Genomic DNA, 15,936 nt, shown 5'->3' with positions numbered 1-15,936 from the left:
ACTTGCCTTCTACTGGATGTGAAATTCTTCCATGTAAAAACTAGTATTAGGAATGTTTAATGTAATGATACTTGTCCAATTTGTAAATAATTTGTAAATAATTAATGAAATAAAACAGAAACACAGTTTAAAAGTTTGTTTTAAGAACATTCCACCATCTCCACCATTTTAGAACAGTAAAATTAACTTACCAGATTTGTGCTTTTTGTGTTTTGCTTTCTTTTTGATAATAAACAATTTATTCTGGATCTCAGGTTTGTAAGATTTGAACAGGTATGGAAGCATCTCACGTTTTCTCTGCAGATCATCAAGCTTTCTCTGCAGATTTGCATTCAGAATATCTTTTAATTTCTTTTTTTTCTTTTTCTTCTTTTTTGCCCGCATCTTTGTAAGTTTTAGCTTTTGATTATTACGCAGAGAATTCTCTAACATCATTTCTTTAGTAATTTTGTGGCAATTCACATCTGGGTTATCACTACGACTGCCATTCACATGCATTTGACAGGTTTTAAGAGTATTCTCTTTTAATGGGCTGGACTCAGTTTTTACTGTGGAAACTTCAGCACATTTCTCCCCATTTTCTACAACTCTGACTTCTCCTGGGCTAAGAGGTTCCCCAAAGCTAGCAACTTCTCCTGGCTTCTCCAGGCCACCAACTGGCTTCTCCACATTCTCTTTACAGCATCCAGGTTTTCTCATTTCACAGGCCCTGTGAGTTTTTATTTCACAACTGGATTTAAGTTCTTTCTCTGTGATGACACTAAAGCTATCCAAATCAATTTTTGTTGCTGGACTACAAACACTAGGAACCACACTTTTCCCTGGTTCTGTCTTGGAATGAGGTAGGAGCTCTTCTCTACCACCAGTTTGGACTTCCCCATTGCTTTTGCTGACATAATCGCGTTTCATTTTCTCCAATTTAATCCGTGGTACGCTTTTTACTTTAATAGGTGGAGTTGGAAATTCAGGAGCCTGGAAAGGTTTTTGTTTGTAAATCCGTACATCTGCACCACAGAACTGTGGAAAATGAACATATGCATTCTCCAAGTAATCATAACCAAGGATCACTTCCCTGCATTCATGGATAGGTTGCCCAAGCACGGCATCTTGGACATCTTTCTGTGTTTCGTACACAAAGTCACAGAGGCCTTTTAGGAGCCACACTTTCTGGTAGAATGGGAGATCATGAAATGGTTTTTCCTCCAAAGGACTGACTTCTCCAAGGACTTTAAAAAACTGGGGGGACAGCCCAAGTTTTTCTGCACAACTATTTGGATTATCAGTTTGCCCTACCACAGTATACCATTGCTGTACTTTCCGTCTAAGTGCTGCTTCCCAAGTCCTGTAAGGAAGAGTTGGTCTTCGATGCAAAGTAGATCTGCGATGAGGAGGACTTAACAAAGAAGTCATTATTTTAGCTAAAAAAGCATTACACTGAGGCATCAAAAGACAGCGTTCCAACTCATAGAAGACAATTTCCGGCAAGTTTAAAATCTGTTGTGCTAAACAAAGAAAATGACCAATAGCTGGAATTTCCCACGTGGTCTCCATCCTTGTAGGGGCTGCTTGAGCTAAAAGTGATTTTTCCCATTCTTCTATTTCTTTTTGACTGGCTTCTTCTGCCTCTTTCCTTTCTTGCTCCCGTAGCCTATCAAAATGAAAAAAGTTTACATACGTTTAGATACCATATTTATTTTTAAACAGTGAAGGAGAAAAAAATCAGAAATACAGAATGACATACATACATATTTTTTAAAAAGAAGCAACAAAGAACATGGTACATAATATAAGAATTCAATTTGTTTTTATTGTGGTGTACATACTGTGCCAGACTGCCAATGAGAAACTGTAGACAATTATACTTTACCCGCACTTCTGCATCTTTTTTTTTTTTTTTGCATTCTAGCATTTCTGCTGTCCTACTAGCAAAAACTATGTTAGCTCACCACCTATCCATTAAAAATTTACTAAAATGCAGATATGTTAAGATTTTGCTATCAAAGCACTGTACTGCAATCTCTAACACCTACCTTATTACCTTTTGCGTCACTTCACATCTTTCTGATGTGTACTCAAATTTACAAGCTTAACAAGTGGTATCCTACTTGTATAAGAGTCCTAGTCAATGTGCAGTGGTGGTCCAAAACGAAAAATCAGCGTTAGGATGCATGAAGAACAGGATGGAAAAGAAAAATGAAAAGAGATGTCATTCCATTAATAAATGGTGTACCCTCACCTGGAATATGTATTCAGTTCTGGTCCCCCTATCTAAAAAGGGATAGAGCAGAAATAGTGGGTATTCAGAGACAGACAATGTTAATAATTAGAAGCCTATAAAAAACTGATAGAAAGATAAGTTGAGAAAACTGTGACTACTTTAGACAAAATACTAAGATGAAACATGTACGAAGTATATTAAAAAACTAGTACACAGAAGATAGACTGTGCACTTTTTATTAATTTTAATACCAATATGAGGGCATATTCAATTAAATCCAAATGGGAACAAGTTTTAAAAACAATAAAAGGAAATGCTTCCACTATGCACACAGGCAGCCATGGGAATTAACCACTGCATGATATGTTTCAGTTCAAAAGTAAGAGGTCATTTATATAGATCACGAGAACATCCAGAGTTACATTAGTTGAACTCTGAGAGAAAGCTTTTGATGGGGACATATTCTTGCCTCAAGGCATCAGATGGACTAACTCAGTGATTCTGGAACTGTGGTCGACAGATTATTGCATCTGATTTTCAAGTTCAATGACAAGAGTCCAAGTTTGTCTAGAAGAAATTTGAGGGCTGACAGTCATCTGCAGTCCAAAAAGTTTGAGAATCACTGCTCTAACTGATGGGATCAGAAAGAAATAGTCTTTAGGGCCTATTATTCTAGAATTTCCTAATGGAAAGATTTCTTATAAATTATTCTGAAACACCTAGAAAACAGTATGCACTGTTTTCTGAAACAACCATATTGGGAGTACTACAACCTGACCCAATATTGCAATTCACATCATCTTATTTTTCAAAGGGTTATATTCTCCTCTTAATAGCAAACAACAAAAGGATGTTAACTGTCCACTGAACACATTAACACCTCCCAAATTCCGACCAAATAAAGTAAAAAGTCCTCCATTTGATTACAGAAAAGTATTACGGAATACTAGCAGCTACTGTATACATAAAATTAAGTATAAAGTACTTCAGAAGAGACAACTCTAAGTTTAAACTACATCTTTGTACCCCAGATCCACATTTTTCATCGTGTAAACTGTCTGCATATAAGCATGAAAGAACCAAAGATAAGCTGTCAGGTAATATCAAGTAACAAAAAACTCTGTCAATGAAGATATTGTCTGGCATAAATCATAAGAATGGAACGCAAATAATTTGTCAAAAGAGCTCCAAGCTGAAATTTCTTAATATTACTGCATTTTTTTTATTTATGTGCCTACCAGGTGAAAAGAACTGATTCATGCAAAACTATGGAATGTTAATTCAGGCATACTATACATACAACATCAGGGCAAAATCCTGCTTCTTTAAAGTAAGACAAGTAAGTCTGCTGACTTCCAACACAACTACTTGCATGAGAAAGGTAAGTAAGTTGCAAGCATGCCTTAATAGAACCATGTATACAAAGTAGCTGCATTAATTGGAAACATTCACTTTTACTTTTTCTATTGTCCAGTGAAGTGCTGCAGTCCTAGATTAACATAAGTTTAATTTATTTTCCTGAGCGGAGCAGGAAAAGGTGTGAGAAAATTTAGGTAAAAAGTACTCAAACAAATACGCAGGCAAGGTTCTTTACGTAGATGTGATATCTTTTATTAGACAAACTCAGCAGTAGGAAAAAAGTTCTTTGCAACTACTTTTCTTTGATCCTATGACCCCAGCTGACTTCTTGCCCTTTGGGCGGGGGGCTGGACTCGATGATCTTCTGAGGTCCCTTCCAGCCCTAATGTCTATGAAATCCATGAAAACTCAACTGGTCTAATAAAAGATAACACATATACACCCATAGAACCTTGCCTGCCTATGTTCTTCACCAACATAGCTACAACCAAAAACACAGCTCCCAAGCAAGTATCACTCAATTGTCACATGTTTTAAAGGCCAACCATACCTTGTCATGCATCCACAGATGCACCTCAAGCAGGTCCAAGGAGGTGATCCTTTCCAGCTATGCAACACTGGTCAGGCCGCAGTTGGAGTACTGCGTCCAGTTCTGGGCGCCGCACTTCAGGAGGGATGTGGGCAACATGGAGAGGGTCCAGAGGAGGGCCACCCACATGATTAGAGGGCAGCAGAGCAGGCCCCATGAGGAGAGGCTAAGGGACCTGAACCTGTTCATCCTCCACAAGAGAAGGCTGAGGGGGATCTAGTGGCCTGTTACAAACTAGTCAGGAGGGGACCAGCAGGCACTGGGGGAGTCCCTGTTCCTCTGAGCGCTACCAGGAATGACTAGAAATAACGGTCACAAGCTGAAAGAGGGTAGATTCAGGCTAGATATCAGGAGGCACTACTTCACTGTCAGGGCGGCTAGAATCTGGAACCAACTTCCAAGAGAGGTGGTGCTGGCTCCTACCCTTGGAGTTTTTAAAAGGAGGCTGGATGAACACCTTGCCAGGGTCGTTTGACCCTAGTACTCTTTCCTGCCATGGCAGGGGGTCAGACTTGATGATCTGCTCAGGTCCCTTCCTACCCTACAAACTATGAAACATCTCAATTTTTACTGAAAGGAGAATTGTCTAATTGGAAAGAGGTTGATGGGGGTGTCTTTGGACCAATCCTGTTTAACATTTTCATTAGCAACCTCAGTGCAAGAACTAGGTGTGTACTTATGAAATTTGCAAATGAAACAAAGTTGGAAAGCACCGCCTACATTGAAGGACCCAACTGTTATATAAGACGAATTCAGTAACATTATGAAAGTAAGAGAAATGATATGAAAAGTAATATACTAAATGAAAATCCATGTTTTTGTGGACTAATCAGGAACTTTTGCTACAAATTGTGAGTTAATATATTGGAGGCAATGGAGGAAGAGATGGATCAGGGTGTTCTGATCAATCACAGAATAGCTATGAGTTGCTTGGGTGACAAAACTAAGCTAGTGCAATTCGAGGTGAGATGTTTCTAATATAGAAGAGTTAGTCAACATTGTACACTGGCATGTCTCATTTAGAATTTTCCCATATTTTCTTACATACCCCCCGTCTCCCCTCCCAAATAAAATGCACAACTTGTTTTTGGAAGGCAGAATGTAGAAAAAAAGATTTTCATAGCCAACTGTGATAGGGTATATAAAGAGGCATCATCTTTGGAGTGGGATCAACTGTGCTGGGATATGTCCCAGCATAGCCAATTAGCTTCACTAGCATCTAGAGATATTGCTCAGGGCCACTGTCCCCACAGGGTTAGGTCCCTGCTATTGCTAAAGCTTCAGGGACCTGATCCTGCAGGGCAACAGCCTCAGGTGCTGCAACCCAGGTTGGGGCATGACCCTGGGAATCCCCTGTGGGAGGGTCCCACGGCAAATATCTGCAAGCAGTGAACCCCCCATGCAGGTTTCCTCATTTGCAGACATGTGCCATGAGCCAGGGCATGACAGCCTGATAAGTGCACTGTAGGAAACCTGTGGCATGCAATAAGCAAATAGAAACCACCATAAAAATTGTTATGACAGCATAAAAATGACATTTGCTTGAACCCAGAGTGTTCCTGGAAGTATAGTGTCTAGGAAATGTGGTATCCCAGGAGACATTCTGTGCGAGAATTTCCTGGTGTGGCGGAACAGCAGCAAGGCTAGGCCCCAGACCCTCACAAGGGCAATAGCAAGACTACTACTTCTTTACCATAAATAATTCTTTATACAAGTTCCAGTAAACAATAAAATGTTTCCATGTGACAAGGCTCATTAAGACACTACAGACTGCATGTAGCTGTTCACTAATTCTCAGACATCTTCGTGGCTATTCACCTAAATGCTACCGCCTCCCCAGCAGTTGAGAGACGGTTAACACTGGACCTCACCCCCGCAGAGGCAGAAGTGGCAGCCATTTTAGCCCAGTGTCTCCTATAGTGCTTCTATTCCAGCAAATTAAAAATCAGCTTCCCTGCTTGAGACAAACTCCACTTCTGGATGGCTGATTTTGAGGGAAGATATGTGCATGCTGCTGCATAGTCTCCCCTGTGCTCACCCTGGGCCACATACTGAGTAATCTCCCCCCTGCTCCACATAGTCTCCCCCACACTCCCCATTACCAGCACAGTGTCCTCCATGTTTCACCTGTCACATGACCCACCTCATGCCACCCTGACCCCAGCCAAGCAGCAGCAGTGGCAATAATTCCAGCCTTGGGACCAGAGCCTAACAGCCGAATACATGAATCCAAAGCCAGTACCTGAATCCAAGACGAAGCTTCACCCCCACTCCATACTGAATCCTTATCTTGGATTCAAGTAAATATGGTAGGATGTCTAACACGTTCTGGTAAAGGGTTTTGAGACTTTCTTTGAAAAGGTTCTGCACCTCCTTTATTTACTGCTGATCTCTGCTATTCGGTTCAAATGGCAACTGCCGGTGCTATAAGGCTGGAAGTTCAGATTTTAAAACCTACTGTTAATTACTCTAAGGGAAATGAGAAAAGGCATTCATAACTTAGGCCTCATACAAACATTCAGTTTCTCCTGGGAAAGTTGTTCCTTTCCCAGGAGACATCACAAGTGTACAGATGTTCAGGCTTTTTCTCACACAGTAAAGATGGCAGCTCCATAAGAAATATAACCTGGGAACAAACAGGATTAAAACACTTCCAGGAGAGTTTTTCCAGGAACAGCAAATGTCTGTACATACTGTGGCATATCTCAGATGATAACAGTCTTCCAACATTCCCTGCCCCTCCTCCCCTGCTCACTGAACTCTTCTATTCTAGCATGGAGCAGAATGCACCCCCTTCACAATCCCCACTTTGTACTGCAGGGAAACACAGGCTGATCATGGGAAGGCTGGTTCAGCCAATCAGGGCTGTTCTATGCACTATGCCATCTGCCACCAACCAAGACTAAGGGAGCCTGATTACCCTGGGTCACCCATATGAACCCATAATTCATGTTATTAGTCGCATATAAAGGTGTTTTCTTGATTATTGGCTTTACTCAAGCTACAAGCTGGACTGCATGATTAGAAAACAGACCCAAGGATCACTGCTGACACAAGCATCCCTGATTAGCAGTAGAGTCAAAAATATCTGCATTTAAATATGATGAAAATAAAATTGTGCTCAGATTCCTAAATGTACTGGCTGTAGTATTGATCACCTGCAAAACTAACTTACGATAGAAACAGACGATCTCATTTTTCAAATGTGCCCCTTCTCTCTCACACTTTACGGATATAAGCCACAATGAAATCACTATTATATACACTTACTTACAAGTTTCACTAACTGAAAAACATTTTTTTTTCCAGAACTTTAACCATGTCATAGCTAGTATCAAATGCCATCTGGAAATATGCACTTATTTTTTTAATTTGTCAGAATAAGCAAATAAGAAATTACACAAACTTAGTAGTAACAGTTACTTATTGGAACAAACATGGAATAAAACCATTTCTAAATTATAGCTTGCTGAACATCAAGTATTTCTTTGTGCAGTTACAAAGAAAATCATCATGGGGAGGTCTGGTAAACCCAGAATCAGAAAGTAAGTATATAGTCTTTCAAAATATATTACACATTTCCTGATGTTAAAATACTAGCCGTTTAACTCCCACAGAGCATTTGAAAATATTTTATAAGAAAAGAGATGAATGAAAACTGATTACTTTGTGGCTACACTATGTTGAAAGTAAAATTCTGTGCCAGAAGCTACACATACAGCACAACTACAACTTCACTTATTTCTTTTACCTTTTTTCTTCTTTTAATCTCAGCTGTTCTTCTTGTCTCAGAACCTGAACCATTATGGACTCAAACATGCCAGTTGTCAACCCTACTAAATTGCGAGGTGTGGAACGACGCCTCGTTGAAGTGCATGCTGTTCCTTTCTCATCTTCTAACCCATAGCAACCTTTGGATGTTACTGCTATTGTTGTCTTCTCTCTCAAGTGCCTAGAAAGAAAACAAAAATCAATGCATGATAATTGTTTTCAGTAACAGTGATCTACCATGTGTATTTTTAAATAGATAACAACTAGGTTAAGTTAGAAAAAATGGATGTGGTTAAAATGTTACCACAATCCATGTGTTTGAACTGCCAAATGTTCTAGAAATGAAATGAACTACCCCTGCTATTTTTTTTAAAGACCTGCAGTAACAAAAATTGTGACTAGCTATCACCTGAGCCCTATAGCTCAAAAGTGAGAGCACAAACTAGGAGTTCTGAGTCCAAGCCTGGTGAGTGCCTTGTAGCTGAAATGTCATATTCCTTCTTCACAGTATTCTGTCTGTCTTTCAGTTCCCCTGGTACCTGCTGCTGCACCAAACTGTCCTAATAAATTATAAATCCCAAATATTCATTTTGTAAATATTTAGAGATACAAAAGATACCACATCTAAGATGAGAAACTGACATTTTTAAGACACAGTACAGAAGCATTCTGAAACAGAATCTCAACATGACTGAGAACAGTTAAAGTTTAAAATTTTAAGACTGCATTATTTCACAGAATAAAACAGCTGAAAACAAAAGAATAACACCCTTTTATTCTAGATGATTCAGGGTTACATTGTATTTTCAAGCCCAAATACAATACATTTATTTTAATTACACAAAATACTTCTGACATCACTTTCCCTTTTTATTCAATTTGTCATAGTGGCCTGCCAAAAATCAAGAGAATTTACACTCTTTTATGAGTTATTGCAGGCGACTCAAGCAACCACCAGTTTCAACGACTGACATAATAGTATAATTCTTTGTCTCCTACAAATTATCTAGAACAGTGGTTGTCAACCAGGGGTACGTGTACCCATAGGGATACTTAAAAGGGTCAGAGGGGGTATGAAGAACTGAGGTGGCCGATAACTGCAGTGCGTAACAGCCAGAGCGCAGCAGGCAGGTGGCCAGGAGAGCAGCCAGGTCCAGCTGGTAAGTCTCTTGTGGGGGAAGGGGTGTGGGGAGAGGGAGTGGGACTGGGGCAGGGGGTGCCCAGATGGGGCGGAGCACAGGACTGAGCTGTGTTGGGGACAGCTCCTGCAGCTATGAGCATCCTGGGAGGACATGGGGGCATGTGCTCCTGGATCTGCGCATGGGATGGGGCAGGCTGCCGCTGTGGCAGCATTAGACTTTTTGTGGCAGTAGACTGGGTTGGGGTGCACTTGGGACAGGCAGCGGCAGCACTGGGAGGGGGTTGGGGGGGCTGCGGCAAATTCTGGAGTGGCTGCAGCAACTCCATCCCCGGTAGGCCCCCACGGTGAGGGAGGGAGTGAGGCTTGGGCTGAGGCAGATGCTGCCCAGCCGGGGCAGAGCGTGGGACAGAGCCATGAGCGGCTGTTCTGGGGGGTGTGGGGTATGGCGGCTCCTAACACTGCAAGTAGGGCATGGGGGGCATGTGCTCCCAGATGTACACGTGGGGCAAGGGCAGGCTGCTGCTGTGGACTGGTGGCGCCGGGCTTTCGGCGGGGTGGGGCGGGCAGCACTAAGCTGTTTCCGGAGAGGATGTTGGGTGAGGCTGTGCTGGGCAAGGGGGTTGGGGGAATACAGCGAATTCTGGAGTGGCTGCAGCCCCCACGCTTTAACTCCGTGATAGTGCCACCGCTGCCTGCCCTGAGTGTAGCCCAGCCCCTGCAAGGAAGAGCCTGGCACAGTCCCAGCTCCAGCACACCCTCGCACAGATCTGGGGGCACACGGTCCCCATGCCCTCCTGGGGTGCATGCAGCAGCAGGAGTCACCAACTGGCAGGCCACCCAGACGAGCTGGTTGCGGTTCTGTCCTGCGGTCTGTGTCAGCTGGCCAGTGCCTGCCCCTGCTCCAACTCCAACCCCAGCCCCACTCCCTCCCTCACCATGGGGGTTTAAGGGAGTGGCGCTACAGGGGAGGCTGCAACCACTCCAGAATCTGCCATAGCCTCCCCCATCTCCTCCTCCCAGTGCTGCCACCACCCAACCCAAGTACAGCCTCCACCAGGAAGAGCCTGGCATTGGCCACAGCCCACCTGTGCCCCACGCACAGATCTGGGGGTGCACACTACACATGCCCTCCCAGGGATGAACATAGCGGCAGGAGCCAACCCCCCCTCAAGCAGCTTAGTCTTGCACTCCACCTCAGCTAGGCAGCCCCTGCCCCAGACCCACTCCCTCCCCTACTGCTGGGGCCTCAGTCTGCCCCCACTACCATAACAGCCCTCCCTTGTCCCACATGCAGATCCAGGGGCACATGCCCCCCATGTCTCCCAGGGTGCGCGTAGTGGCGGGAGCCACCCCGTCCTCCCCTGACCCCTCGGACAAGCCGCTTGTGCCTCTGGCCTGCACCCTGCCCCAGCTGTGCAGTGCCTGCCCCTGCCCCACTCCCTCCCTCACCACAGGGGCCTCCATCTGCCCCCCCCCTTAAAAGCAAGAAAGAAATATAAAGGGATGCATGAGCTGACACTTTGAGACGGAAGGGGTACAACTTGTTAAAAAAGGTTGAAAACCCGATTTAGAAAATATATTTTAAAAAGGTTATTGGAAGTGCTAATGTCTGTGGAGTTAAAGATTGTTTTGTAAGTAGTATCATAATGAGTATTAACAATAAAATATTAATTTGGTTAAAAAATTATATGAAAGCAAAACTACAGATTCTGCTCACAAATGTTTTTAAGGAACTTGATTATTATTGAGTATATTTCACAGCATGGGAGTCCTGGCTTCAAAGGACAGAGCAGATGTCACTGGTTTTTGAAACTTTACTTCCATCTATGTTGAGTTCTACCACAGGAGGTAGGACTTGAACAGAGACTCTAAGGTGGTCTAATAGTGCCTAAAAAAACAGGACAGCATATGAATCAGTCTGCTGGGGAGCAGACTGAATTTGAGGCTGCACAGGTCTGAGATAAGTCAAACTAGATATGGATTGGCCTTTTTATGTCAAACACCTTTTCTCTCATTACATTTTGTTCCTACTGTTGTGATTTAATACTTAGCTAGAAAAGACTAGTTTGTGTCACTGTATTGATGACTGGTCACTGCTCCCCAAAGGGAAGAATAGAAGGTAGCTGAACCCAGTCACTTGCTGAATAATCACAGTTGGTACAAACAGGACGATGGCCAAGGGCATGGCACAGTGGGAGAATCACAATATCTACCCCAAAAAGCAGGAAACCCATTGCTCAACAGGAATGCCCTCAGAGAGGACAAAAGGTACAACTTGCTCTGAAACCATGATACCTGGTATCACACTTCTTAATTTCAGAAAACAAAACTAGACTTGATAACATCACAGTAACAATGCTAAAGATACAGCTGTAGAAAAAAAATCTATTATAAAAGTTTTCTTTTTATCTTCTTATAAAACTATAAATAAGTTAGTTTGGAGAGATTTTTTCCTAGTCACAGTGTAGCAGGAAGTAATTTATTTGTATTAACTACTTTTTAAAAAATCCTTGCATCCAACAATATTTTTTCTTCCTAGCTATTCATATCGCTAGTTTTAGCAACTGCAAATATTGTTTACCTTCTTTAGCCAAATATTTACATCTGATGTCTGAATCTAATAATAGAGCTCATATATTGGTTACCTATAAATTAGACTACTCCAATTTACTCTACCCAGGACTGCTTTAAAGGCCTGCCTACAAACTACAACTGGTATGGCATTCAACAGGCTGCCCTCCAAGATACAATGGTGTTTACATTAGTCAGCACAACAGCATTTTGGCTCTACACTTACTCTCAAAAGAATTCGAACTCCTTTTCATGCTACTTATTTTCATTGTAAATGTTGCTATTTACCCTTTTACTGTAAGTTTCTATAGATTGTAAGATGTCTAGGACAGGCACCACATCTTCCAATTGGTTTGCAGTACCTATGACACTTTTTGGACAGTGCTGTAATAGTACAAATGATTTACCACACGAACGGACACTTCCTACCATCCTTCTTCATTCCCAATACTTTCCCTGAAGGAATCCAAATTGTGATTAAAGGAATTTGGAGCCAGAGCATCCTCAGGGAAGAGCCCACATTACCTGAGGTCAAGCTGAGCCTAAATTAACCACTTTCAGAGCATTTCCCAAAATTACTCTAACATAAAATGAAGCCCTCTCTCACAATCTCTGAGAGCAACCAGCATAAAAAGAAAAAAACAAGTAATTATACTTATGATGTAAACAGTGCATCAGATTCTCCAGAGAAAGAGAGGGATTGGAGAGGGTCAATAACAAACAACCTACACAACTTCCAATAAACTGGACTTTAAGTGTGCGCTGCACCTACAGGCACCACAGATTTGCAGTCTTAGCACTCTATCCTATTACGTTTCTAAGTGGCATAGCAACCCATACACAGTCTAGGTAAGGGTGGCGAACTGAGGTACCTGTGATATAAGTGGCATGGGCAGTCCCTGATCTGCCATGCACAGGAAGGTGACAAAGCAGAACAGCAGCAGATAAGGCAGGGACCAGGAAACAGAGCAGGAGATCAGGCTGAGAGCACAGGGCAGGAGGAGGAGGAGACTGGAGAGGGAGCACAGAGTAGGCAGCAGAAAGCAGAGCATCAGATCAGGCAGGGGAAGGGATCAAAGTGGCATACAAGGAGGGTGTGGGGCTGATAAGTGGCACACCTGCCAAAAAGCTTGGCACTCGCTGGCATAAGTAAAGCAACAGTAGTTTATAGCCACTTTTACTTTTGACCTAGGACTCTGCTGAGAGACACTGCACAGAAGCTCTCTTTGCATCTTCAAGCAAGTGAGGTACTCCGCTTGCGGGTAATTATAGGCCAGTTAGCCTAATCTCTAGTCTCAGCAAGACCTTAGAAAAAATCATAAAGGATCACACTTGCAGGGGGCCAGCGGGTAACACAATGTTAAGGGCAACCAGCACGGGTTTATAGCAGGCAGATCCTGCCCGACTAACCTGGTATCTTTTTACAAACAGGTCACAAAGTCCTTACCTGCAGGAGTGGAAGTAGATATTATTTACCTGGATTTTAAAAAGGCTTTTGACACAGTGTTGCACCCAATTCTTACAAGCAAACTGAGTAGCTGTGATGTGGATTTTTTCACAGTAAGATGGGTGAAAACCTGGCTTATGGGACGTACCCAGAGACTGGTGGTGGATGGGTCAGTTTATCCCTGGAAGGGATATGGGCACTGGTGTCTCCCAAGGCTCTGTCCTTGGACTAGTACTGTTTAATATCTTCATCAGCGACTGGATGAAGGTGTTGAAAGCACCTTGTCCAAATTCACAGATGACACTAAACTATAGGGTATAGTAAACACACTGGAGGGCAGGGAGTGAATTCAGACAGATTTGGAAAGACTGGGGAAGTGGGCAGTTCACAACAGGATGCAATTTAACAAGGATAAATGCAAAGTGCTGCAGCTGGGAAGAAAGCATCTCCAACACACCTATAGACTGGGGGGGTGCCATTCTGAATATCACTACAGTGGAAAGAGATCTTGGAGTCCTGGTTGACACAAAAATGAACACAAGTCGCCAGTGTGATGCGGTAATAAGCAAAGCTAACCACACTCTTTCTTGCATCAGCAGGTGCATCATGAGCAGATCTAGGGAAGTGATAACTCCCCTCTATGCAGAATTGGTGAGGCCGCAGATGAAGTACTGTGTCTGCTTCTGGGCGCCACGCTTCAAGAGGGATATGGATAACCTTGAGAGGGTTCAGAGGAGGGCTACTCATATGATTGAGGGCCTGCAGGTAAGACCCTATGAAGACAGATGGAGGGGCCTGAATCTCTTCAGCCTCCACAAGAGAAGGCTGAGAGGCGATCTTGTGGCTGCCTGCAAACACATCAGAGGGGGTCAGCAGGGAATAGGGAACATTTTGTTTACCAGGGTGCCCCTCGGGGTTACCAGAAATAATGGCCAAAACTGAAGTAGAACAGATTTAGATTGGACATAAGGAATAAATTCTTTACCGCAAGGGTTGTCAAAATATGGAATGGGCTTCCAGGGGAGGTGGTGCTTTCCCTTCCCTTGGAGGTATTCAAGAGGAGATTAGACAGGCATCTGGCTGGGGTTACTTAACCCCAGTGCTCTTTTTTGCCTGGAGCAGGGGGTCAAACCCAATGATCTACCAGGTCCCTTCTGACTAGAAATCTATTAATCTATGAATCCAGGGAAGAGCACTGTGGAGTGCCTGAGATGCATAGCCCATGGTCATCCTATAAAGCAGGGGTAGGCAAAATATAGACCCGCAGGCTGGGTCCAGCCTGCAAAGGGACTTTGTCCAGGCCACAGAGGGTCCCTTGGTCCCACCTGGTCAAAGCGCTGTCTGGCCCATGGCACATCCTGCCACCTCCTGGGCACACAGTGGGGCTGGGGAAGCTCCACAGCCAGACTGCCTTTCTAGGCAGCCCAAGCAGCAGTGGATCCTTCTGGCTGCTGCCACCACTGGCCCCAACCCCATAGTACTAGTGGGGATCCATACACACAGCCCCAACCCCAGGCAGAAGCTGCTGCTCCGCATGGCGGAAAAGTGCCCCACACCTCCCCCTGCATTGCTGCCAAGTCCTTCTTACTGCAGACACCCAGAGCCCACACCCCCCGGGCTGCCCTGTGGCTCCTCTGCACTGCCACCACTGGCCTGCTGGTGATGGAGAAGAGCTGCAGGCACAGACTCCAGGGGGCTGAAACAAGAAGAGTCTGGCAGTGGTGAGGGGGAGAGGCCACTTTTGCCTCGTGCCAAGCAAAAAGTTTCATCTGGCCACTGACACTGCTCAGCATGGGCAGGCAGGCCAGAGCAGGCATGGGGCAGGCCAGGGGCAGGGCAGTGCATGCAAGTTCTAGCTGGTCTGCTCCAGCCAGGGCAAGTCCAAAGCAGGTGCAGGGCAAGCCAGGGCTGTGCACTGTTGGCGGTGAGGAGGAGGAGCTGCAGGGCACATGAGCTCCAAGCTTTTGTGGAGGGTGAGGGAAAAGGTAGGGCAGTGCTGACCAGCCTGCAGCAGCTCCCCAGACCTGCCTATGTGGCCCACCAGCCCAAATAATTACCCACCTCTGCCAGAAAGTGTGCATGTAGCAGAACAGCAATTTAGCCTTCTCTTCCACTCACTTGCTCAGGACAAGATAACAGTATGTCTAACTCTTATGCAGGCAGTAGCATATGATTTACACAGTATGGATCAAATAAGACCATCTCTGCCCACCTGTTCTACGCCAAAACTTGAAATCGGCCATTCTAAAAGTTCCTTATCTCCCAGAGTTCAAATTTAAGTAACAGGCATTTTTAGTGAAGGGTCCAACTATCCAGGATCCCTGGCCCAGGTCAGTTTTCAAAGGCAAAGTTTGCCAACGTTCAAATGAACTGCCCCTTTATTCAGTAAAACTTGTTCATGATGTAGAACAGGGATGGCCAATCTGCAGTATAGGTACCACAAATGGCAGGAACAGCTTGTGTGTGTGTGGCACACAGCAGTTCTGGGAAGGGACAGGCAGCACAGTGGCAGATAGGGCAGAAAGCACAAATCAAAGCAGCAAAATTGGGCAAGAAGCAGAGGGAATGAAACAAAGCAGAGCAGCAGACTGGGTAGGAGAAGGGGATCAGAGCAGCATGTGGGAAGGGTGTGGGAATAATCTTTGGCACGCCTGACAAAAAAGGTTGGCTCATACTATGAATATGGAACGTTCTACCTAATGGCCTGGTTTAGGAATACACTTTTGTATTACACTTAGTGTAATACAACGATGAGTGATTTATTATTTTTGGGGGCAAATCATATGTTGACAGTTGTACAGTTTGCTGTTAAGGCCACAGAGGGTGCTGATAATCCCAAG

General features: G+C 44.0%; 1 protein-coding gene across 2 annotated transcripts in view; it reads right to left on the bottom strand.

Moving 5' to 3' along the window:
• KIAA2026 (KIAA2026 ortholog) overlaps positions 1-15,936 on the bottom strand; it is a 91,438-nt gene that overhangs the window by 55,683 nt on the left and 19,819 nt on the right. Inside the window, exons 2-3 of one of the 2 annotated variants that reach the window (XM_019555027.1) lie at positions 7,918-8,118; positions 192-1,648 (exon numbers count right to left, since the gene is read on the bottom strand). In XM_019555027.1, the coding sequence (XP_019410572.1) occupies positions 192-1,648; positions 7,918-8,118 (1,658 nt within the window). The remainder of the gene's footprint in view (positions 1-191; positions 1,649-7,917; positions 8,119-15,936) is intronic. The other variant, XM_019555029.1, reaches the window with a different exon arrangement.

Source organism: Crocodylus porosus, unplaced genomic scaffold, assembly GCF_001723895.1.
Source record: "Crocodylus porosus isolate Cpor-Errol unplaced genomic scaffold, CroPor_comp1, whole genome shotgun sequence".
Lineage (NCBI taxonomy): Eukaryota > Metazoa > Chordata > Crocodylia > Crocodylidae > Crocodylus > Crocodylus porosus.
Note: the sequence above shows the minus strand (reverse complement) of the source record. Positions and strands in the feature narration are given on the sequence as shown.